Below are 23,944 nucleotides of genomic sequence, written 5' to 3'. Positions count from 1 at the left end.
AAAGGGGGTAAAAAAATGTATCTCTCAGGTTTGTACAATATTGACAGTGCTAAAATTCTTAGTTACATAGTTGGTGAGTTTGAATAAAGACACCAGTCCATCCAGTTCAACCTGCGTGGGTGTGTATATTTGTGTGTTTAAGTCAATATCATTTCCCATATCCCTGTATATTGCAGTCACTAAGATGCCCATCTAAGAGTTTTTTAAAACTATTGATACTCCCTGCTGACACCACTGATTGTGGAAGGGAGTAACACATCCTTACCGCTCTAACAGTAAAGAAACCCCCATGCAATTTAAAGTTAAACCGCTTCTCCTCCAATTTCATGGAGTGGTGTTTTATCACTGATAAGTGATAGTTTACGTGTTTGGGGTCATATTTGATATGTGCAAAGAAAGATCACACAAATACTTATAAGTATAACATTTAATTAAGCAATGATAGAAATGGTGACAGAAGTATAAATGCAAAAGTGTCAAAAGAACATATAAAAAGACTTAACTGCAGGTAGAATATAGATGTTCTTCCAACGGTCCCCACCCGTTTGACAATAGTTTGGCAGACGATTGGGGCAGACATGTGCTTCCCGACATTCTGTTAGAGAACTAGCTTATTCCAGTGTGGGCTGTGGTAGATACAGGCTAGTGTGTGAGCAAATGCCCAATCAAAGTTGTTTGGACAGTGATTTCACCTTTTAAGGAGGATAGTGGTCATCCTGCATTCCTCAAGCAGATAAGGTAAACCATACATGTCTTTATATGGCTCTTTAACCGAATCTTAGATGAGGCTTTCCTTTACATTAGTGAGCCACAGGTAAGGAAAAATAAGATTTCTTCATCAAGTGGTCACGTTTTCTTCAGCTCCCTGAAGCTGAACAGTTTTCTTCCTATGCTGGGATCATCTCTTCTCAAGCGTCTCTTCTCCAGGGAGAATACGTTTAATGCTTGTAATCGTTCTTCATAACTGAGGTCCTCCAGTCCCCTTATTAGCTTTGTAGCCCTTCTCTAGACTCCCTCCAGTTCATGCAGGTCCTTCCTAAGAATTGGTGTCCAGAGCAGGACAGCACACTCAAGATGTGGCTGAACCAGAGTGTTGTAATGTCATAATTGACACCCATAGAGAAAAGTGATAGACAGTAAAAAAAAAAAAAAATTTACAAACATTACATGTTGAAAAGGGGTCAGGCTGCTGTAATAAAGCACATGTATCGTAGAGTGCCAGTGGAAAGTGCAGTACATGAAAGTAGAAAGTGTCATGTCTTCATGAGAGGATTTGATGGTTTTGGTTATAAAGGGAAGGCCTGGAGGGGATGACCATCTAGGTGAAAGCAAGGGCATATCATTGCCTCTGAGCAGTGACCTACATGAGGTTACAGGACATCAATTGTCTCTCCAATCTCAAATATGAAGAAGTACAACTGTCCTGTCCAAATGGGAGAGGGATCTATGAGTCAGCAAAAAGAATGTTAACTTTTTTTTCACATACAGTAAGTCCTCGTTGTATAACAAATACCAGGAGATCACTTACAAAATAATGACGAGATGGTATAGGATCCCCATAGGTACTCGCCAAGCTGTTTCCTCAACTGTTGCTGGAGGTGTGGGTACTCTCCTATATGGTTTTCTGATAATGCCCCAAAGTATGAACATTTTGGCAGCCTGTACTCCAACTTATCTACATTTTGGTGCACAACGATCCCGCAGTGGTTTTGCTCAAACTCACCCCTTTATTCAGAAAACAGCACCATAAATCCCTGCTCAAACACTTGTTGAACACAGCATGGGCTTGTATCCCTAGTATATGGAAACAATAATTTGCCCCTATAGCTGCTTAATAGCTCACAAAAGTGAATGATATTGAACAAATAGGAAATCTGTACTCTGCCCTTCAGGACAAGTCTGAGGAACATAAGACTAGATGGTTCTATTGGGACCTTTTTAATTTTTCTGATGAATATCTTCAATATGCGTGAACTACCCTGCTTCAATTCCGTACTGAATCAACTGCCTTGCTTTTGCCTCTTCCACTCCCTCAGAGGTAACCCTCCTTCCCTCCTTATCCCATTTTCCCTTGCCCTATTTCTCCTTCCGTCCCCATCTCCTTCACTTTTTTTTCCACTTTCCCCCTCCCCTACATAGATAAAAAATTTGGTGCACACAGATCCAGGCTGGGCCCGTTGAAATGGACTTCCACATACCACTAACACCTGCACTACTTTAACTGATCCAGTTCCCATTTAGTGGCCATTACCAGAAACCTAGAAACTCCTCTCTTTCCAAGAGGCCAGCTCCTCTAGTACCACATTGGTAGACTGCCAATGCCTGTGAACATTTCTTTGTACCAGCTGTTGTATTTTCTATATGCACTGTTGCACTATAAATTGGATGCCTGTAGAAAATACACTGTACTTATTTGGAAGGTTCATGTGACAAATTGTACTAAGTCAATGTTTTATTGTTATCTGTTGCAAGCCTTTGAATATAAAAAATACAAAATTAGCTACAATTGCTATTGAGGCGGGCCAGGCTTCTAATCTAATAGTGTGAGGCAACAGGCCTGTTTTCAGAATCTGGGTATTAGGCTGTTAGCAGTGTTTAAAAGATATGGTGTGACACTGTTTTTTAATGACTTAAGGAAGGAGGGGGTATCGTGAAATGGGCAGTGAAGGTAAGGGTATTTGATAGGTTTACGAGTGGTCTTTTCTATCCTTGGTGATGCTGAACTGGTAACAGCTATATCAGCATGAGAAGGGAGCTGCTGAGCAGGAAGAGTTCAATAAGCTGAGTCAGGCAGCACTACACTGTGGGAGCTGTAGTCCAGAAAAAAGAGACTACACTGTAATCAAGAGCTTTTGAACTGCATTTCCCAGAGAGAGATTGCCAGGAGGCATTTTCTCAGGCTGTAGAGAACACAGTTTCCTCTTGCCATGAGGGAGCTCGGAGAGTGCACATTGCTGTCCAGTATGCACTACCACTGTTGAATAACAGTGGCGTGAGCAGGATTTAGAGCGCTGAGTCCAGGTGTGTCGACAGCCAGAGTCACCTGGGTGCAGAGCAGAGAGTGGACTAATCACTGTGTGGGACCGGATGGTGAGCTGCAATATCGCTGGGACTGGTGAGCTGCTGCTGTGGGGATTTACTACTTGCTGCTAGAGAGACTGAGCCCTTTAGGAACTGACCATACAGCCATCTAGTAGCCTCACTGCTGCCTGCAGGCTTGACAGGGACTATTCTCACATGCACCAACGGTACAACTGGGCCCCATGGCTAGCCGGCTGAAGAGTTAGGACTGGCTGACAGAGACCATCACCTATTGCTCATGCTAAGAGGTACCTCTCAGGAAACATTGCATCACATGTTAGCCATTCTCTAGAGTGCACTCTAGACTAGTTATTGTGTTACTATTCACATTGCAGTTAATACTTATATGCACTGTTTATTGCTGACTTTGCTGTTATTCCCAGTCTAGTGGTACAGAACTCTATTTTAAGTTACCTTGGCATAGTGATTATACTGTCTAGTAGACTGTGTCTGAACCTACCTCTATGTGTTCATTTATGTTCAGACCTCCATTTATTCTAACCCATACCAATAAATTGAGTTAATTTACCACTAAACTATTTTATGTCTATTTCCTGGTGCTATTTCACATCCGAGTCAAAGTTATTTATACTCGTGTTCTTATAAGTTCTTGCAGTAACTTTTTTTCAACCAGGTGTGTCAGAGGGGCTGAGGTTGTTCTTTGAGTCAAGCCTCCTACGGGGTAATGCGGCATAAGCTTGGCTAGTTCCAGAGAAGAGGGAAAGAGCAGTGTTGTGAGCTGGAGACAGGCACCAGCCAAGGCCAGTTTGAATGACTGACATCTAATGTGGTTGATGTCCTAAGTTCTTCTTTGTTGTATTTGACTGTTGGGATCCCCTGATAAGTTATGTTATATTTTTGTTATTGAGATAAATGTATATTTTGTTATGTCACCCTCTTACATTATATAGTACATTTTGTGCAAAACCATTTGAAGTGAATCGGTCAGTAAAATAAAAATATAAACTAAAGTTTCCCTTGCAAAGAAGACAGTAAATACCTACCTTTACCGCCATTTATGTTGCCGATCTCTGCTGCAAGGAATGATATTCATACATTCAGATTTGCACTTCGCACCTCAGGGGAAAAAAATATTTTAATATAGAATGAATGTCATGAATGTCTAGGAGCTCATAGTAGACACTACTAGGATTAGTAACTGCATTTACGTACCTCTCATATGGGCAGACAGTTACTGAATTGCAGGAAGAATCAATGAAGCGCTCACAAAGCCCTCACAGTACATTGAAAACTACAAGCTGTCTGCCACAGTGGCAGACAGGACTTGTAGTTAATTCATTCACAGAATTCCGTGAATGAATAATTTTGCTGGTTCACATTGGAAAATTAAATCTTAACACAGAAAGGAGATGCACAAAGAATGCACAAATGTGATGCACAAAGAATGCTTTGAAGTGGCTACAAACCACTGCATATTGACTTTGGCTTGGCCTTGAAGGCCTGCTTTAAACCTTTGTTAACCACTTTATAACTGGAAGGTTTTACCCCCTTTGTGACCAGGGCATTTTTTTTGCTATTCAGCACTGCACTATTTTACTAGCTATTGCTCAGTCATGCAACACTACCCAAATGAAATTTATATAATTTGTTTCATACAAATAAAGCTTTCTTTTGGTGGTATTTAATCACCACTGGGTTTATTTATTTTTTGATATTTAGATTAAAAAAAAAAGAACATTTTGAAAAAAAATGCAGTACAGAGTCATCATATGACTGGTGTGGTGGTGATCAGGAATACCAACCAGTCACAGTATATAAAAAAAAAAAAATTTTTATTAAATGTTAAACTTTTTAAAATCATTTTCTTTATTCGCTTTTTTTTTTACAATTGTTTTTCTTTTTTTACAAACTGTCATCAGAGTAATTCAGTGTCACCATAGTGACACTGTACTGCTTGGGGGGGGGGGGGGGGGCGTTGATCGGGGATTTTTTTTTTTTTCTACACTGTGATTGCTTATACCAGTGATGATCTCTGTTACAAGCAATTGTTTTAACTGTCATGAATGGCTTTCATTCATGACAGCTTGCTTACTATTGTGATGCTGTGATTGACTACAGCTAATCACATGGTACAGGGTGCTGTGATTGGCCCAGGTGCCATGTGATAGCTGTGGGCCAATTTGCTTACCTGTTATCATGTGATTGATATGATTGGTCATAGTGATCACATGATACCCTGGCTGCTTACAGCGGCTAGGTACTGAACACTGTGATCCACTATGTCCACCGAACACAGCAGTCACAGGATTGTGTCACTGTGCACCCCAGGGGGGCGCACCAGTGTGTATGTGCACTGCGACACACTTGTACCTGGAGAAGCCACTCACCAGCAGTAAATGTAATGTTGGAAGGTGGAAAGTGGTAAAGTGATACTAAACCCACAGTTTAAAAAAAAAACCCCAAAAAACAACAGCCTTGAAAGTTGTAAAGTGCTGGGGTAAGTATTTTAGCAGTCTACTGAGGAATGTTCATTTAATTGTGCTCAATGTGTTAAGCTAAAATGCTGAGGCTTTAAAACTACTTTAAAGTGATTGTAAAGGAATTTTTTTTAAAATAACAAACATCTCTGTATATATCTGCTCTGTGCAATGGAATTGCACAGAACGGCCCGAACCACCTCTTCTTGGGTCCCCCGTCTGCGCTTCTGGCATTTCCTCTCTGTCCAGTGCCCCATGGAAAGTCGCTTCCCTATGGGGACAATTGTGCATGCTCTCTCCTGAGCCTGCTGCTACGTCCATTGACACAGACAACAGGACCCGGCCTCATCACTGGTTTTGATTGACAGCAGTGGGAGCCAATGGCTCCCAAGGCCACAGCAAAACCAATGAGACCCAGAAGTGAGGGGAGAGAAGAGCTGCAGACATGCACAAATGAGGGCTCAGATAAGTATAAACAAGGGTGAGGGGCTAAAACCAATGCCTAAACATTTTTACCTTAATGTAAGGAATGCATTCATGTAGAAAATGTAACTCTAATTAAAGCCCTAATTAAAGCTTCCCTCTCCCTGCTCTCTTCAGCTTTCTAGCCAATCTAATTTCTTTTTACTATACATAGGATATTTTTTCACCTTGTTAGTTTTATTTGTTAGATTTTTGTAGTATACATGTTTTAAAATGGTAACAAACTGTACAAACTTTTTTTTTTTAAGTGGGCCCCTGCAGGTTTGTGCACATACTAGTACATGACAGACTTACCTTTCAAACAGAGCCCTCCCATGCTGAGCAGTAATCTCCTGGTACTACCATCTTGGTCAATCTTCCTTCCAGGTTCACATTCTCTGGCCGTTTGAATGGCTGGGCCATGATGACATCACTCCTGCATTATGCACAAGAGAGTCACTATTCGCGCAGCGTGCCCTAAATGCAGAGAGAACTGCGGACGTGCCAGTGCCGTCAACAGCTGAAGCTGAACATCTACTAAATGTAAGTTTAGGAGACATTCATGGTACCTACAGGTAAGACTTATTATATGCCTACCTGTAGGGACAAGATTAACCTCAGAGTTTACTACAGCTTTAACCACTTCCCGTCCACCCACAGCCTATAAATGGCAGACGGGAAGCAGCTCCGATGCGGGTTGACATACGTTAACCCGCATCGGTGGCTCCTGTGTGGCTCGCAGAATGTGCACCTGGATACTGTGGATCACACTACCGCTGTTTTCAGGTGATCACATGGTCTTTTACCATGTAGTTGCTGTGTCCAAGCACAGCAATCACATAGTAAACAATACAAACTGAAAGTAAGCATCGGTTCTCTCTGCTGTCACTGTGAGAGCAGAGAGAACCTTTGCTGCAGCCTAGGAGTGTACAGCATCCTGTCACAGTGCATGTACATTCACAGACTGCAGTGCCAGCCTGCCCCAGTGTCCCTGATCACTGCCCCAGTGTAATAACTATAAATTAAACAGCCGTCACCTGTCCCAGTGTTTACAATAACACCGCCATAAACTGTACCAATGTCCTGATCACTACCATACCCCATGCCAGCAGCATGATCACTGCCATTCACCATACCAGTGCCTCGATCACCATCATACCCCATGCTAGCATCTTGATCACTGCCATACCCCATACCAGTGTCCTGACCACTGCCATACACCATACCAGCATCCTGATCACAGCCATACCCCATACCAGCATCCTGATCACCTCCATACACCATGCCAGCATCCTGATCACCACGATACCCCATACCAGTGCCTTGATCACAGCCATACTCCATACCAGTACTCTGATCATCACCATACACCATACCAGTGTCCTGATCACCGCCATACACCATGCTAGCATCCTGATCACCACCATACCAGTGCCTTGATCACAGCTATGCCCCATACCAGTACCCTGATTAGTGCCATACCCCATACCAGCACCCTGATCACCGCCATACACCATACTAGCGTCCTGATCACCACCATACACCATGCCAGCATCCTGATCACCGCCATACCAGAGTCTTGATCACAGCCATGCCCCATACCAGTACTCTGATTACTGCCATACCAGCACCCTGATCACCGCCATACACCAAACCAGCATCCTGATCACCGCCATATACCATACCAGCACCCTGATCACCGCCATACACCATACCAGCATCCTGATCACCGCCATATACCATGCCAGCATCCTGATCACCGCCATACCCCATACCAGTGCCTTGATCATAGCCATGCCCCATACCAGTACTCTGATTACTGCCATACCCCATGCAAGCACCCTGATCACCGCCATATGCCATACGCCATACCAGCATCCTGATCACCACCATACACCATGCCAGCATCCTGATCACCGCCATACCCCATACCAGTGCCTTGATCACAGCCATGCCCCATAACAGTACTCTGATTACTGCCATACCCCATACCAGCACCCTGATCACCGCCATACGCCATACACCATACCAGCATCCTGATCACCACCATACACCATACCAGCATCCTGATCACCGCCATACCCCATACCAGTGCCTTGATCACAGCCATGCCCCATACCAGTACCATGATTACTGCCATACCCCAAACCAGCACCCTGATCACTGCCATACACCATACCAGCATCCTGATCATTTTCAGATATACCGTATATACCATAGTTTGCAGATTCTATAACTTTCACACAGACTATATAATATACACTGATTTGGGTTATTTTTTACCGAAGATATGTAGCAGAATACATCCTGGCCTAAAAGTATGAAGAAAGATTATTTATTAGGATATATTTTTTTTTTAATTTTCTGTATTTTTTTGTTTATATAGTGTTGCATGCCCTAGTAATTGCGATTCAAAGACTTGAGGTGGTTTAAAGCAGCACATAAAAAAAATTGAAAACATCTTTATTTTGCTTGGACACAGCTTAACCATATTTTAGATAAAAACATTATTATGGTGTCAAAAAAATTAGACTACTTGCAGAAAAAAAATTTAGAAATGTATATTTGTATTAAAACTTGTTATTTGAAAATTATTACTGATCAAATTGGCAAAAGTGCCATTTTTGCACCCTGCTCCAGCATGGCCACTGTATATTCAGGTGCAAAAGCTCCATCCATCAATCATAAAGGATGGGGGGAGCACTTTGGAAATCTAATCTGGGTTGATTGAGGACCTTGCCCCAGCACCACATGGCATGGTGGTGTCTGGAAGAGGGGACAGCCTTGTGTGGGTACAGACTTCAGCACTTGATCACTGGTCTCCATACTTGGAAGAGGCGCCAGTGAAGGATATGAACAATCGATAATGGACTTAGGTGAGTAAAAACTGCTTCAAAAGAGTGTTTTTTTTTTCCTTTTTTTAAGAAGGTTGTAAATGGGTGTGAGGGGTTTGGGTATATCAGTATATGGGCTTTAAAATGAAAAAAAAAATGCCTGAAGGTAGGTCTACTTCAACTGTAAATGGTACATGTTCATTCTAATAATGGATTCCTAATAAAATATGCTTTTCCATTACAATTGATAGACAAAGAGTATTTTGGCTGACGAGAGTATTTTTACACTTCTATTTGCTTGTCATATACAGAAAACACTCCACTCTGTATAGACACTCCACTTTGGTCTTGACATATCAAGGATTAACTCTTTTCTTTCATTGGCCCAGCATTTAGCGCCTTTCTTCTGAATTGTTTACAGGTGTTGTAATCTCATTATGAATTTTTTTGCGGCTGCCTAATTTATGAGGTTTAAATTGCTAACGCACTGTAGCTTTTGTATGAAAGCATCAAAGTTTGTTTCTCTTTGATTACAGCGCGGAAGCTCTCACTATGTCTGATTATTATCTCAGAAACAGATCTGTATTTTTGCCAAGATTTAAGAGGTCAGGTGGAATTTGATGTGGTAAAAATCTGCATTCTCAATCAACTTGGCATATATCTGAGTGAACGTGGCAATTAGCTGTAAATGTGTGCAAATTAATGTGAGTTGCATCAACACAGTAATTAATGCTTACGGAAAAAAACCACCCGCAGTGGGGACTATGTAAAGTTTTTCAACATTTTTATCATCATTAATTCCTAAAAGGTTAACTTATTTTGCCATTTCAGTAATAAGGCAAACTGCATAAACATGATTATAAATAACAAGCAAAGGCCCATTATTTAGGTCAGTATGAAGCATTTGGTTTCTGTTCCTAATACCAGATCCCATAAAGGACACCATCTGCATGGAGTTTGTATGTTTTTGTGTGGGTTACTACCAGATGCTTTGGTTTCATGCTACAATCCAGAAACATACTGGGAGGTTAATCAGTATCATCCAAAAACTGGCCCTTGTGTGTCAATAACTAAGGTAGAGACGTAGATAGAGAAACCCCACCCTCAATTTCCCATTACAGTATGAGGAGGTTATTCTCCCCTGCAGCAGCTGCTACTTTTGAAATTGGCATTGGCATAGCTATGCCAGGCATCTGTGAATGAACAAACTACAAGTCCTATCTTCCACCCCAGCAGACATTCTTGTAGTTTTCAATGGAACACAAGTGCAGCAATCACTGCACTCATAGTCCATTGACACCTTCTCTAGCTCTCTAACTGAAAGCCTGTACCTCTGTTCAAACCGGGAGCTGGAGCACGAGTCTGCAGGAGCCTAGCATTGCATTATGGGTGCAATGCTTAGCAATCTTATATGCAGAGTAATAATAATTACATTTTGTCCTGCCAATATACAGTATGTGCATTTGTTATTTTTCTGTAAAAAAATGGACTTAGTCTTTCAAGCTGAACCTGAAGCAAACAGCTAAATACACAGCTGAAACACATACAGTCATGGCCGAAATTGTTGGCACCCTTGATATTTCTCCAGGAAATCATGTATTTCTCACGAAACGTATTGCATTAACACATGTTTTGCTATACACATGTTTATTCCCTTTGTGTGTATTGGGACAAAACAAAAAAAGGGAGGAAAGAAAGCAAATTCGACATAATGTCACACAAACCTCCAAAAATGGGCTGGACAAAAGTATTGGCACCCTTTCACAACTGCGGATAAATAAGAATGTTACAAGCATGTGATGCTCCTGTAAACTCACCTGGGGCAAGTAACAGGTGTGGGCAATATAGAAATCACACCTGAAAGCAGATAAAAAGGAGAGACGTTCACTTAACCTTTGCATTGTGTGTCTGTCTGTGCCACACTAAGCATGGACAACAGAAAGAGGAGACGAGAACTGTCTGAGGACCTGAGAACCAAAATTGTGGCAAAATATCAACAATCTCAAGGTTACAAGTCCATCTCCAGAGAACTAGATTTGCCTTTGTCCACAGTGCGCAACATTATCAAGAAGTTTGCAACCCATGGCACTGTAGCTAATCTCCCTGGTCGTGGACGGATGAGGAAAATTGATGAAAGATTGCAACGCAGAATAGTCCGGATGGTGGATAAGCAGCCCCAAACATGTTCCAAAGACATTCAAGCTGTCCTGCAGGCTCAGGGAGCATCAGTGTCAGCGCGAACTATCCGTCGACATTTAAATGAAATGAAACGCTATGGCAGGAGACCCAGGAGGACCCCACTGCTGACACAGAGACATAAAAAAGCAAGACTACAGTTTGCCAAAATGTACTTGAGTAAGCCAAAAGCCTTCTGGGAAAACGTCTTGTGGACAGATGAGACCAAGATAGAGCTTTTCGGTAAAGCACATCATTCTACTGTTTACCGAAAACGGAATGAGGCCTACAAAGAACAAAACACAGTACCTACGGTAAAATATGGTGGAGGTTCAATGATGTTTTGGGGTTGTTTTGCTGCCTCTGGCACTGGGTGCCTTGACTGTGTGCAAGGCATCATGAAATCTGAGGATTACCAAAGGATTTTGGGTCGCACTGTAGGGCCCAGTGTCAGAAAGCTGGGTTTGCGTCCAAGATCCTGGGTCTTCCAGCAGGACAATGACCCCAAACATACGTCAAAAAGCACTCAGAAATGGATGGCAAAGAAGCGCTGGAGAGTTCTGAAGTGGCCAGCAATGAGCCCAGATCTAAATCCCATTGAACACCTGTGGAGAGATCTTAAAATTGCTGTTGGGAAAAGGTGTCCTTCCAATAAGAGAGACCTGGAGCTGTTTGCAAAGGAAGAGTGGTCCAAAATTCCGGGTGAGAGGTGTCAGAAGCTTATTGATGGTTATAGGAAGCGACTGATTTCAGTTATGTTTTCCAAAGGGTGTGCAACCAAATATTAAGTTAAGGGTGCCAATACTTTTGTCCAGCCCATTTTTGGGGTTTTGTGTGACATTATGTCATATTTGCTTTTCTGCCTCTGTTTTATATTTGTTCCAATACATACAAAGGGAATAAACATGTGTATAGCAAAACATGTGTTAATGCAATACCTTTTTTGTGTGAAATACTTGATTTTCAGGAAAAATATCAAGGGTGCCAACAATTTCGGCCATGACTGTATAAGGAAGCTACCAAAGGATTTGTATTTATGTCCATCCAGTCCTGAGATTTACAAAACTCTACCACCCAACACAGCTCAGTCTGAAAGGGAAGGAGACCTAGTGTTTCTCTAGCAGGGGCGGACTGACCATTTGGGTGCTGCCTGAAGGCCCAGGGTCAGTAGGGAGCCTCATGAGAGGCTCCACACATATCACACAGTGGAAGTATCTTTATATCTGTCTAAATAATGTATCTGCCTTAAACCAGGACACATTGAGACAGGATTGTGGCTCAAAGCAGGGCCTGGCGGTAGGGTGATGGGAGTCCAGGATGGAAGCAGATCAGGAGCCAGGAGAAACCCAACCAGCAGGGGGCTGCCACTGATGATGAGGAGAGCGGGGAAGGAGGTAGCAGGAGCGGAAGCCTCCGATCCCAAAAGTAGCTAACATCAAGTCATGTAGTGGCAGAGTGGGTCCCGGTCCCAGGCTGTCATGCCTCGCTCCACACATTTGCTGATGGAACCGTTGAGCAGTGAGAAGGTAAGAGAAGTCCTTGATATTAGGTGAATAAACACTAGACTGGACACTGACTCCTTCACCATGGCTGACGTAGTGCTCGGGGAACCCTACTTGTAGGATTATACAGATTACAGTATAAAAATCTTTTGTGGGGGTCTCCTGGTGTAGAATGGGGGGATAAGGGGATCCCTCTCCTCTCTCACCCTCTCTCCCTCCCTCACCCCCTCTCCCACCGCTTCTCTCTCTCCCTCCCTCCCTTTTCTCTCCCCCCCGCCCCCTCTCTCTCACCTCCCCTCCCTCTCTCTCCCTTCCTACATCTCTCTCTTACTTTTCCATCTATCTCCTTTCTATTCCTATCTCTCTTTCCCCCTCCCCTCTTCTGTCTCTATTCATTACCTCCTCTCCCCCTATTTCTAACAGGAGTTTTTGGAATACAGTATTTCAGTATAATATGTACTGCCAGTAGATTTTTTTTTTTTTTTCAACTGACAGGCCATGGAAAAAGATTGTGTGTGTTGGCAACCCTGTCAGGAAAGAAGCTGAGTGGGAGCTGAACAGCCACACAAGGCAATAAACCTCTCAGTCATTGGGTATCTTTACTACTGTACAATGTAACCAACAGGCGCTACCTAATGCCCCCTCAAATCACATCCATTTTTTGCTGTGGTGCACGACCCACTTCTTTCTGTGCTGTCAGGGCCCAAATTATGATCTTGCACACAGGCCCACTGATGTTCAAATGTCCCTGGTTCATATCCTAAAGATGACTGCCATGCTGCATCCTCGGTATCAGATGGGAACAGGTGTTGACTGGAACACATACACCAGCCAAAAATGCCAGTGTTGTGCCAGGGCATCCTGACCTCTGGCTTACCACCTTCCATCTTCTTTGGGCGACTTGGTCCTGCATGCCCAACCGCTCAGGCTTGCATTAGTAGTACATCTGTTAGAGAAAGTGACAATCCCTGGTTCAAGATGCCTGGTTTTGTCTCCCAAGTCAATACCTGCTTGACAAATCGGGGAAGGACTATCTCTATGCTCAGAGACTTCTTATCCCGCTGCTGGAGGAAAGTGGACTGTCTGAGATGTCACTAAGCCCAGGCCACAATGGGGACTATGATGCTCGTCAGCCCCAAAATTCTCAGTGTCTTGCTGACACCAAATGTGTCATCTTCAGAGCTGGAATCATCGAGATCAAGAGGGATATTTTCCTTTGTAAAAGGAATATCTTCCCTTATTCTGTGTCAAACGTCATGTGCAGATGTTCTAATTTCTGTGAGAGAGCTAACTTGCATGAGCCAAAATTGATTAACAATGCAAAGCTCTGAAACACCTCCGGGGCTCTTTTTCGATGAGTAAACAAATCTTGCTTGGAATCCACCAGAAGTTGGACATCATCCAGGTAATGAGATATCCCTACGTTCTCCAATTGGAGGAGAGAAACTATCACCAGAAGGAGCTTCAAGAATGTCCTGGGGGCTGAACTGGGAGAGAAGGGAGAACATACAAGTAGTGAGCCTCTCAGACCAGATGGCATCTTGCATGAATTGGGACATGGGGGTGCACATTTGTGGACTACATCCAGTTCAATGAATAGACCACTGGGAGGATGGTTAGAAGCGATTCCATCCAAAATCTTGTTAGTTTGACAAATGATTTCAAATACTGTAGCTCCAACACTGGCCTGAATATCCCCAAATCCTTTTCACCAAAGAGAACATATTAATATATTAATAGTAAAAAGGTCCGGTCCGAGCATGTAGGCCCTTTACAAAATAATCTAGAGTGGGTGACTGGGGACAAAGAGAAGGCAAATGTATTAAATAACTTCTTCACCTCTGTGTATACAAAGGAGCATGGGGGAGCTCTTGTCCATAATGGGCATGGTATTGACACAGCTCCAGATGATCCACATTGGCTCACAATTGATATGATCCAAAAATATTTAGACAGTATAAAAGGTTAATATAGCACCTAGACCAGATGTCATACACCCACGGGTCCTTAAATAATTGAGCTCTCTCATTTCAAAGCCATTGCTTCTAATTTTTAGGGACTCTTTAATGACTGGCATAGTACCACTGGATTAGCGTAAGGCAAATGTGATGCCAATATTTAAAAAGGGGTCAAAATCTTTACCAAATAATTATAGACCTGTTAGTTTAACTTCTATAGCTGGAAAGATACTGGAAAGTTTATTAAAAGACCACATAGATGAGTTCTTGCTGGAAAAATATATTTTAAGCAACATACAGGAGGTGAGCAAAACCTTGGACAGAGGGGTGGCGGTGGACATGGTATTTAGATTTTGCAAAAGCGTTTGACACAGTTCCCCACACACGGCTAATGTGTAAGTTAAAGTCTAAGGGACTTGGAAAAATCTGTATGTAAATGGATAAAACAAATGACTAAAAGATCGTATTCAGAGAGTAGTGGTTAATGATTCATACTCTGAATGGTCTAGGTTTGTTAGTGGCGTACCCTAATGTTCAGTTTTGGGATCCTTACTTTTTAATATATTTATAAAGGATATAGGGTCTGGGATTATAAATCCCATTTCAGTCTTTGCAGATGACACCAAGCTGTGCAGTGGAATAACGTGCTTACAGGATATCTCCGATTTACAAGCCAACCTCAATAAACTGGTTAATTGGACAACTATGTGGCAAATGAGGTTTAATGTTGATAAATGTAAGGTTATGCACTTGGGGACTAAGAATATGCATGCATCATACATACTAGGGGGAGTACAATTGGGGGAATCAATGGTGAAGAAGGATCTGGGAGTTCTGGCTAAATCACAAGCTTAATAATGACTCGCAATGCCAAGCTGCAGTTTCTAAAGCGATAAAAGAGGTATAGACTCCAGAGAGAGAGATATCATTGTACCCCTGTACAAATCATTAGTAAGACCTCATCTGGAATATGCAGTTCAGTTTTGGACACCAATTCACAAAAAGAACATTGGCGAACTGGAGAAAGTACAGAGAAGGGCAACCAAACTGAAAAGAGGCATGGATGAGTTCAGCTATGAGGAAAGGTTAGAGGAACTGAATTTATTCTCTGTTGAAGAGAGGAGATTAAGGGGGGATATGATCAACATGTATACATACATCAGTGGTTCATATAGTGAACTTGGTGTAGAGTTATTCACCCTGAGGTCATCACAGAGAACAAGGAGGCACTCTTTACGTCTGGAGGAAAAGAAATGTAATCTCCAAATTATGGAAAGGTTTCTTCACAGTAAGAGCTGTGAAAATGTGGAATAGGCTTCCTCAAGAGTTGGTTCTGGCCAGCTCAATGGATTGCTTTAAAAAAGGCTTGGGATTCTTTCTTGGATACATATAATATAACTGGATATTAACCTTTATAGGTAAAGTTGATCCAAGGAATATTCGATTGCCTCTCGAGGGTTCAGAAAGAAATGTTTTTCCCCGCAGGAGCAAATTGGATTATGCTTTGCTGAGTTTTTTTTTGCCTTCCTCGAGATCAACTATGGGTGTAGGATTATAACTTTTTTTTTAATGGCTTTTTTTCAGCCAGACTAACTATGTAACAGGAAGTAAACCACTTTGCCTCTCTTCTCTTTGGAACTATTGCTCCCACGGCCAAAAGGTCTCGAATGTAGGCCTACAAACAAAGCTTCTTCACATTCTCAGAGGTAAGGGACATTCATACAAAATGGTTCCCTGTAGGATGGTGCTTCCACTCTAATTGGTGTATGATTCTCATGGCAGAGGTAACCCAAGGATACTGAATCTGCTCCTCTGAGACTAGAGAAAGGTGATACACTCTCATTCCCATTTGTGGAGTGTGGGTAGGCAGACTTTAAGAAGAATTTGTCTGCAGGCTTAGAACCCTGAGAAGACTTTGGCTTCTGAACCTTCCTTGCAGGCTGGGAAACTCGCCAGGACTGCCGCAGGTACTCTCTTCCAGATCTTGAGTCTTGGAACTGCTCCCTTGATCTAACCGTGGAACGAAAGGGCTGCGGTCTCTTCTTTCTTGCAAAATCAGCCCCGATTTCCCACCAGTTACTAGGTGAATGGCGTCCTCTAAGCTCTTGCCGAATAAGACTTTCCCAACATAAGAAACGGAGCATAGCCCCTGCTTAGATGCACTGTCCAATGTTTAAGCCACAGACTGTAACAAATGAACGAGGTCCACCACTGCCTCAGCTATAAAATCTGCCATGATTTTGAGCTCCGCCATTTTAGAAAGGAACGAGTCTTACCAGTCCTCCATCCCCTCCACTGCTAACACCCAAGCCCTCAAAACTCTGGCTTCTGATGTTAACTGAATGCAGGCTTACAAACCACCCCTGCTGTGAGGTAGACTCTTCAGCTCTGCATCTAATCTTCTGTTGCTCCCATCTCAGAATGCCACAAAATCACCAAGAGGCAATTTGATGGATCATGCCAGCATCTAAAGAGATGGATCTACCCTTATCACCGTATTGCATGTGTCAGACTCCTCGGAGTGAAAAGGGTAGGGCTTCGAGATCCTGCTCTGGAGGCTTATCTTCTTGTCCATTCTAGACCACTCTCTCCATCAATTCTTCAATCCAAAACATAATGGGAAAGATAGGTGGAACTTTCTTTAAATTAGGGAAAGGTTTCTTTATTTTTTTTGTAAAGGTTGAGATGGATCATCTTTTCCGGCGATCGCCTGCTTCACTACCATGATAAAAGAAGGCACCAAGGAAGACTCAGAGAAATAGGAGTTACTGTGATTGATCCTCCTCCTTGGAGGATGATCCCCCTGCACTTCCTATGGGTGTGACCTGGGGACGATAAAACATTTTGTGAGTCAGCTGATGTTCTTGGCCCCTTTGAACTTGGTGCCTTCACAGAGACCTCTTTAAGGCCTTCCACCCCTGCCCGATGAATGTAATCTTTGACTTGCTGGGATTCCACAACTTGTCTCAGGCTACCTCCTTAAAACACCCCTCACATACCCATTTCATCGGCATGATGGGGGAACACATGCCCAGCAGGTGCATACAGCTGGCTTTGGAGAGGTATGCCTGGAGGATTTTGAAAGACATCATGCTGAAGGAAACGTTCCCTCCTGGAGGAATCTAGATGATGTCCCCAGCTTGCCCTGAGGAAGAACAGCATCTAGAAGAAGCTGACAAAGAATGTCTAGACTTGGTCCTGGGTTTTCCTCACTTCTGATCCTTTCCTCCATTCCTCAGCACTCTAGTCAGCACCACTGCGCATTACACTACCATCCAGCCTTCTCTACCTGAAGTCATCTGATCTTAATGCTTCACCTTCAAGTACCAGAGTTCATAGTAGTTTCAACCTACTAGATTGAAAAATCAACAGTCATAAGCAAAACTTCCTCCATAAACTGACCTGTAGATCTTCAGCGTTCAGTTACTATCGCAACACCAGTTCACCCACAGTGCCTCTGCGGCCATGATATTGAAGGGTACAGCAGGGGGAAGCACTCCCTGAGAACTGGAACCCCCGCAAGCCATCAGGAAGGGGAAAGCATATATATACCGGAAAGGGGGACTGCACTTACTGTTCACCGAGGACCACTGAATTGCACCAATTAGGCAAGAAACAGCAAGCCCAGGCACCAGGGCACTCCTGCATTGGAGGATTTACCTCTGGCCAAAAAGTCCTCTACCTGGAGAGGCTAAACCAGGCAGGAAGGTAGGGAGTCTTCAGTCTTACAGTTATCTTGAACAGCCGGATAGTTGTCCTGGAGCAAGGAAAAAAAAAGGAACACTATAGTAAGGAGAATCCCTCCTTTTATTTGAATAGCAGATTTTCCTATGGGGTCAATTCAGCTGACATGATTAGCCCCAGGAAAAAAAAGGTTTTGGCTTTCATTCTACTTTAACACATGAGCATTGCAGCACAGCACAGCTTAACACATGAGCACTAGCTCCTTGTGCTGCCTCTTCCTCCTCCAGCCTAAGCTCAGCCGTACAGGGACTCAAATAGAATACCAGGTCAAATTAAGTTGACTTTAAAAATTAATTGCTCTGTAGTGCTTTTGGGTACAGAGGTCAGTGAGAGCTTCTTCCGCATAGGAATATGTAAATATTTTATTGTATGATTTTTCATGTGCAGGTGGGACAGCTGTGCTGAAGGGAAGTAAGCATGTGTCTTTCATCTGCTGCATTGTTTGGCCGACCACTGCGTCTTCGGTCCTCAACACTTGCTGATCAATGGTGTCCTCAATATATAGAAAGTAGATAGATACTTATCCATCATTCCATACCACTAGGGAGGGGTGTGATTGCCCCAAATTTATTCTGCAGCAGGACAACAACCTCAAACATACAGCCAATGTCATTAGCACTGTAGCAAAATGCATGTAGCTCAAAAAAGTACATGAGCTACTTTTCAGGCAGAATAGAGCATTTTTTGTCCTCCTAGACTTCAATGGAAACACCTGAATAGTGCGAGATGAGCTTTTTTCGAGCGTTTTTTTGCCCGTTTTCTGTTCAAACAGCAGCTCTCTACCCCTTTTTCAGCAGCATTCCACACTCTTTATTTGAAAAATGCCTGAAAAGACGCCTGACATAAGCTGCAAAAATGTGCAATTCTGCTCCAAAAACACTTGAACAAATGCTTGAAACCATGACACTTAGGTGTGAATGTAGCATAACATTTCTATTTCTGAAAATATTCCCAATTTACAGCAATTTTTCAGACCTGTCTAAAAGTTCTGCACAGTACTGTATGCATTATACACTGTTTATATTAGACATTTAAAAATGTTTTTTTTTAATTATATATATATATATATATATATATATATATATATATATATATATATATACACACACATATATATACACACACGGGTGGATTTAATATAAGGCAAGTAGACTGTTCACTGTGCAGTTGCACTAATTTTCCCCACAGCTTAGTAAGGGTACTTGTACACAGTACTGATGTATGAACATCAGACATTCCTAGCAGAAGAAACAAGAGGATGGCCTGTATAGCACTTGCGTAAATTTGTGCACAATTGCACTTTATTTTCCTGGCACTGGCACTGCACCTGAGCACCACAAATCAAAAACTTTATTTTAATTTATTTTTAATATTCAAAACAAACTCACCCATCCATCCATGTCTTCATACTTTAATTTTATTGAGAAATCACTTTGAAAAACACCCTCTAGCTTTGCTGGCGGTGGCCATATTCAGTAAGGGCAGAAGGTTCATGTAGCATTTATTTCCTGGAAACGATCTACCCTTAGCTCAGGCATGCCGGCAGGAGGGTGTGCTTAGCTGACAAAGTCCATCCCCCCTTCCTGAAGGCTCCTGGGATGTATGACATCATTTGCCTAGGCCTGGAAACCAGGAAGTAATTGAATATGCTCGCACAAGACACTTATCGCCTACTAAGGAAAACATGGTGGTGTAAACCATAAAGCAGGTGTCTGTTTCTATGGTCCCCAGAGTACAATTTAGAGAAAACAGTATTCTTGTTGGATGCTGGCTGGAGAACACGGCAGCCATCTGCCAGTGATAATGCCAAAATAGATGACGTGCCCTAGGACAGGAAAGGAGAGAGGTAGGACTAAAAGACTGTATTAAATGTTGAACAGCAGGAATTTGGGAAATACTGCATGCTGTGTTATATTATTCTGCAAGTGTGTCTATATGTATACAAGCTAAACTCACCATACATATTACAGCACACCAAGCATGCTGGTCAGGACTATGCATTGTGCACACTGTACACTGCATAATCTTCACCACTGCAATCTGTATTTTGTGTCATATATTGCAGACTCTTAAACACTACACTCAGTATCCTGGGCTATACGTTATATAATCCTGACCACTGCATTCTTTACACTGAGGCTTACATTATATATTCCTGACCTATATGCTGTACTCTATGTCAAAATTAGACAGAAGGGGGCGCCAATCTGTGTAGAGGGTTAATAATTTATTGGTAACAAAAGGTGTAAAAACTACTCACAAACATAAGAAGTAACAAGGCATGGTAAAAGAATTCCTTTGGTAAACCGTAAGTCAGCAAGCGATGTTAATGGGTCCTAGTCATTCAGGATGAGCAGAAATGCAGCTGTCAGCAGTATAGAGTTCTGAAAATGGCGCCGAAACCAGCGTGGACCACAAGGAAGTCCGGACCTTGGCGGGCAACCAACGGCAGCTGCATGTACAGTATATCACACTCTCCTGACTGCTGCACTTTTACTATAAACAGTCATCAGGATTACGTTCCGTAGTCCAGAATGCACAGTATGGGACTCTGGGGTATGTAACATATGACAGTAGGGCATATAGCACTGTTGTTGGGAGAATCAAGCCTTTTTCTTGTTGCAGCAAGAAAATCGCATCATTTATGGCCTGTGTTACTCATATTCCACATAACCACAGATCTTTTCATATAAAACAAGTACTGTGTAATCAAATAAAAGTACCGTTTTTAAATTATATTTTAGCACCTTCTATAAATACGAAAAACAGATACTTCACCATGATATGTATATTAGTTGGGAACAGATTTAATTCTCATGAATTGCGCATTGTTGTTGTGTTTGCATGTGTAATAGATATATTACAATCCTGAATTATGTTGAGGCCCATCAAAGTGTAGCTTTATTCTGACAGTATACAAAACCATTGGTTAGAATTCTGATATATTTGAATGAATATTAATACAATACCTACGTAATATTAAGGCAGCCATTTTTGTATTTATAATAATACATGTTCATTAAATATATTCTGAGACCAATGACATGCAAGTTTAATCCATCTGTATGAAAGTTCCAGTCTTTTGTTTGAAATGTTAGCCAATGTTCTTGTGTTCTAGTCAAAGAAGTCATCAAAATCATCAGCATCAGCGTTTTGGGTTTGTGGTCTCAACATGGCTTCAATATCTGAGCTGCTGTCTTCAGATTCACCCCAAAATGCTATAAAAATAAACAAAGAAATGAAAAGAACATATCCTTTGAGTTCTACCAAAAAACACGCACTCAGTCTCTCCTCTTGGTACTCCTTCATCCACTCACAAGATGGCAGGCCAACTCTTCTCCTATGATTCCCCCCTCCTCTTCTCTCATTCTAAGCTCTGGTCTCCATATGTCATCCCCCAACATAAATTGGGACTACCTCCCCCATCATTACTTAATTTCCATAACCACCCCCATACCAGGAAAGGTGCAGCCTGCCACAACTAGAAGGGCTACCAGCTATTCACCAGATTAGCACACACCTACAGTTGTGTCCAAAATTATTCAACCCCCACTGAAATTGAGTGTTTTGGCCAGTTTGACATTGCTTTTGATCATTCAGTCATCTTGCTTACATTTACATTAAAGAGGCACTTGTAGGTCAGACAAATATAACATAACAGTTATAATGAAATAACCACAAATGTCTTTTCTGTGCTCACAGCATTATCAGTTTTATTCAACCCCCAAGTGACATTCAATCTTAGTACTTAGTACAGCATCCTTTTACAGTTATAACAGCTTTTAAACGTGAAGCATAGCTTGACACAAGTGTCTTGCAGCGATCTACGGGTATCTTCGCCCATTCTTCATGGGCAAAGGCCTCCAGTTCAGTCACATTCTTAGGCTTGCGCACTGCAACTGCTTTCTTTAAGTCCCACCAGAGGTTCTCAATCGGATTTAAGTCTGGTGACTGCGATGGCCACTCCAAAATGTTCCAGCCTTTCCTCTGCAACCATGCTCTAGTGGACTTGGAGGTATGCTTGGGATCATTGTCCTGTTGAAAGGTCCAACGTCTCCCAAGCCTCAGGTGTGTGACGGACTGCATCACGTTTCCATCCAATATCTCCTGGTACTGAAGAGAATTCATGGTACCTTGCACACGCTGAAGCTTCCCTGTACCTGCAGAAGCAAAACAGCCCCAAAGCATGATTGACCCTCCACCATGCTTCACAGTAGGCAAGGTGTTCTTTTCATCATAGGCCTTGTTCTTCCTCCTCCAAACATAGCGTTGATCCATGGGCCCAAACAGTTCTAATTTTGTTTCATCAGTCCACAGAACACTATCCCACAACTTTTGTGGTTTGTCCACATGGCTTTTGGCATACTGCAGTCGACTCTTCTTATTCTTTGGAGACAGCAAGGGGGTACGCCTGGGAGTTCTGGCACGGAGGCCTTCATTACGCAGTGTGCGTCTTATTGTCTGGGCTGAAACTTCTGTACCCACATCTGACAAATCTTTTCTCAGTTCCTCAGCAGTCACACGGGGACTTCTCTCCACTCTACGCTTCAGGTAGCGCACAGCAGTCGAAGTCAGCATCTTCTTTCTGCCACGACCAGGTAGCGTTTCAACAGTGCCCTTTGCCTTGAATTTGCGAATGATGCTTCCTAAGGTGTCTCTTGGTATGTTTAACATCTTTGCAATCTTCTTATAGCCATTGCCCTTCCTGTGAAGAGAAATCACCTCTTCTCTTGTCTTCCTGGACCATTCTCTTGCCTTCACCATGTTTGTAACCACACCAGTAAATGTCTAGAAGGAGCTGAGTATCACAGTCATTTTAAAGCTGCCTAATTGGTGCTTATTATGCTTGATTGCTGCTCGGTGACATCCACAGGTGTTTTCAATACCTGATGGAAAGCACCTGTATGAACCTCTGTTCTTCAGAGTGGTAGTCTTTAAGGGGTTGAATAATTGTGGCAATGAAGAAACCACATAAGAACCATTTACTACTGTATTACATAAACAATTGATGTCATTTTAGTTGCATTTGGGTAGTTACAACGTCCTTGTAGGATTTGATTCTGAATACAATTCCAAATGTACACTATAGTCCCTAAACCCCTTTACAGCATTGGGGGTTGAATAATTTTGGACACAACTGTATATCAATAAACTGGCACCTGCTCTGCATCTGTCCTCCATACTCACAGCCCCGCTCCTCATTTCTTCTCTATCCATCTTAAAAGTAATCTAATTTCCTGCTCCTCCCTCTACAGATCAAACTCTTTCATCTGCTCCTCTCCTTGAAAGAGTTGTACGTTTTTGTTTTTTTTTCAAAATCATACTTGCCTAGGTGAATGCAGCATCAATCCAATGCTACATCTGTACCCACTGGCTCTAGGTCTAAGAACTGAGTGATCAAACACCGCTGATCGCTCAGTTCTCCCAGTCACTCTGAGAAGAGAGTGGTGACTCAGTCACCACTGTCTGTTTTGCGCCTGTGGCGCAGAACAGTGTAGGGGTCGGTAGAGGCAGGATCAGGCTCTCAGAGGCTCCCTGAGAGGCTGAGCCAGGTGCCAGACCATATGGTCATGATCTTTCCCCAGCCTGGACTTCCTCTGTAATGTCAGCCAATGCCCACTGTCAGCTGAAAACAGGTCACAGGGGTGCAGAAAGAATTGCAGTCCTGTGAACCACAGGAAAAGTACAGCCAAACAAGCTTTGGCTGTACTTTTTTAAATGTGGTTGCACTCACTGCTCAGCTACGTTAC

At 42.6% G+C, this 23,944-nt stretch overlaps 1 protein-coding gene across 3 annotated transcripts in view; it reads right to left on the bottom strand.

Moving 5' to 3' along the window:
• Positions 1-20,408: 20,408 nt before the first annotated feature.
• KIZ (kizuna centrosomal protein) overlaps positions 20,409-23,944 on the bottom strand; it is a 257,345-nt gene continuing 253,809 nt past the window's right edge. For all 3 annotated transcript variants that reach the window (XM_089686530.1, XM_089686531.1, XM_089686533.1), the window contains one exon: positions 20,409-21,412. In XM_089686530.1, the coding sequence (XP_089542656.1) occupies positions 21,309-21,412 (104 nt within the window). In that variant the 3' untranslated portion in view covers positions 20,409-21,308. The remainder of the gene's footprint in view (positions 21,413-23,944) is intronic.

Source organism: Staurois parvus, unplaced genomic scaffold, assembly GCF_062004578.1.
Source record: "Staurois parvus isolate SC_StPar_1 unplaced genomic scaffold, SC_StPar_1.0 ptg000401l, whole genome shotgun sequence".
Lineage (NCBI taxonomy): Eukaryota > Metazoa > Chordata > Amphibia > Anura > Ranidae > Staurois > Staurois parvus.
The sequence above is the reverse complement of the archived record's forward strand: the minus strand, read 5'-3'. Positions and strand labels throughout refer to the sequence as shown.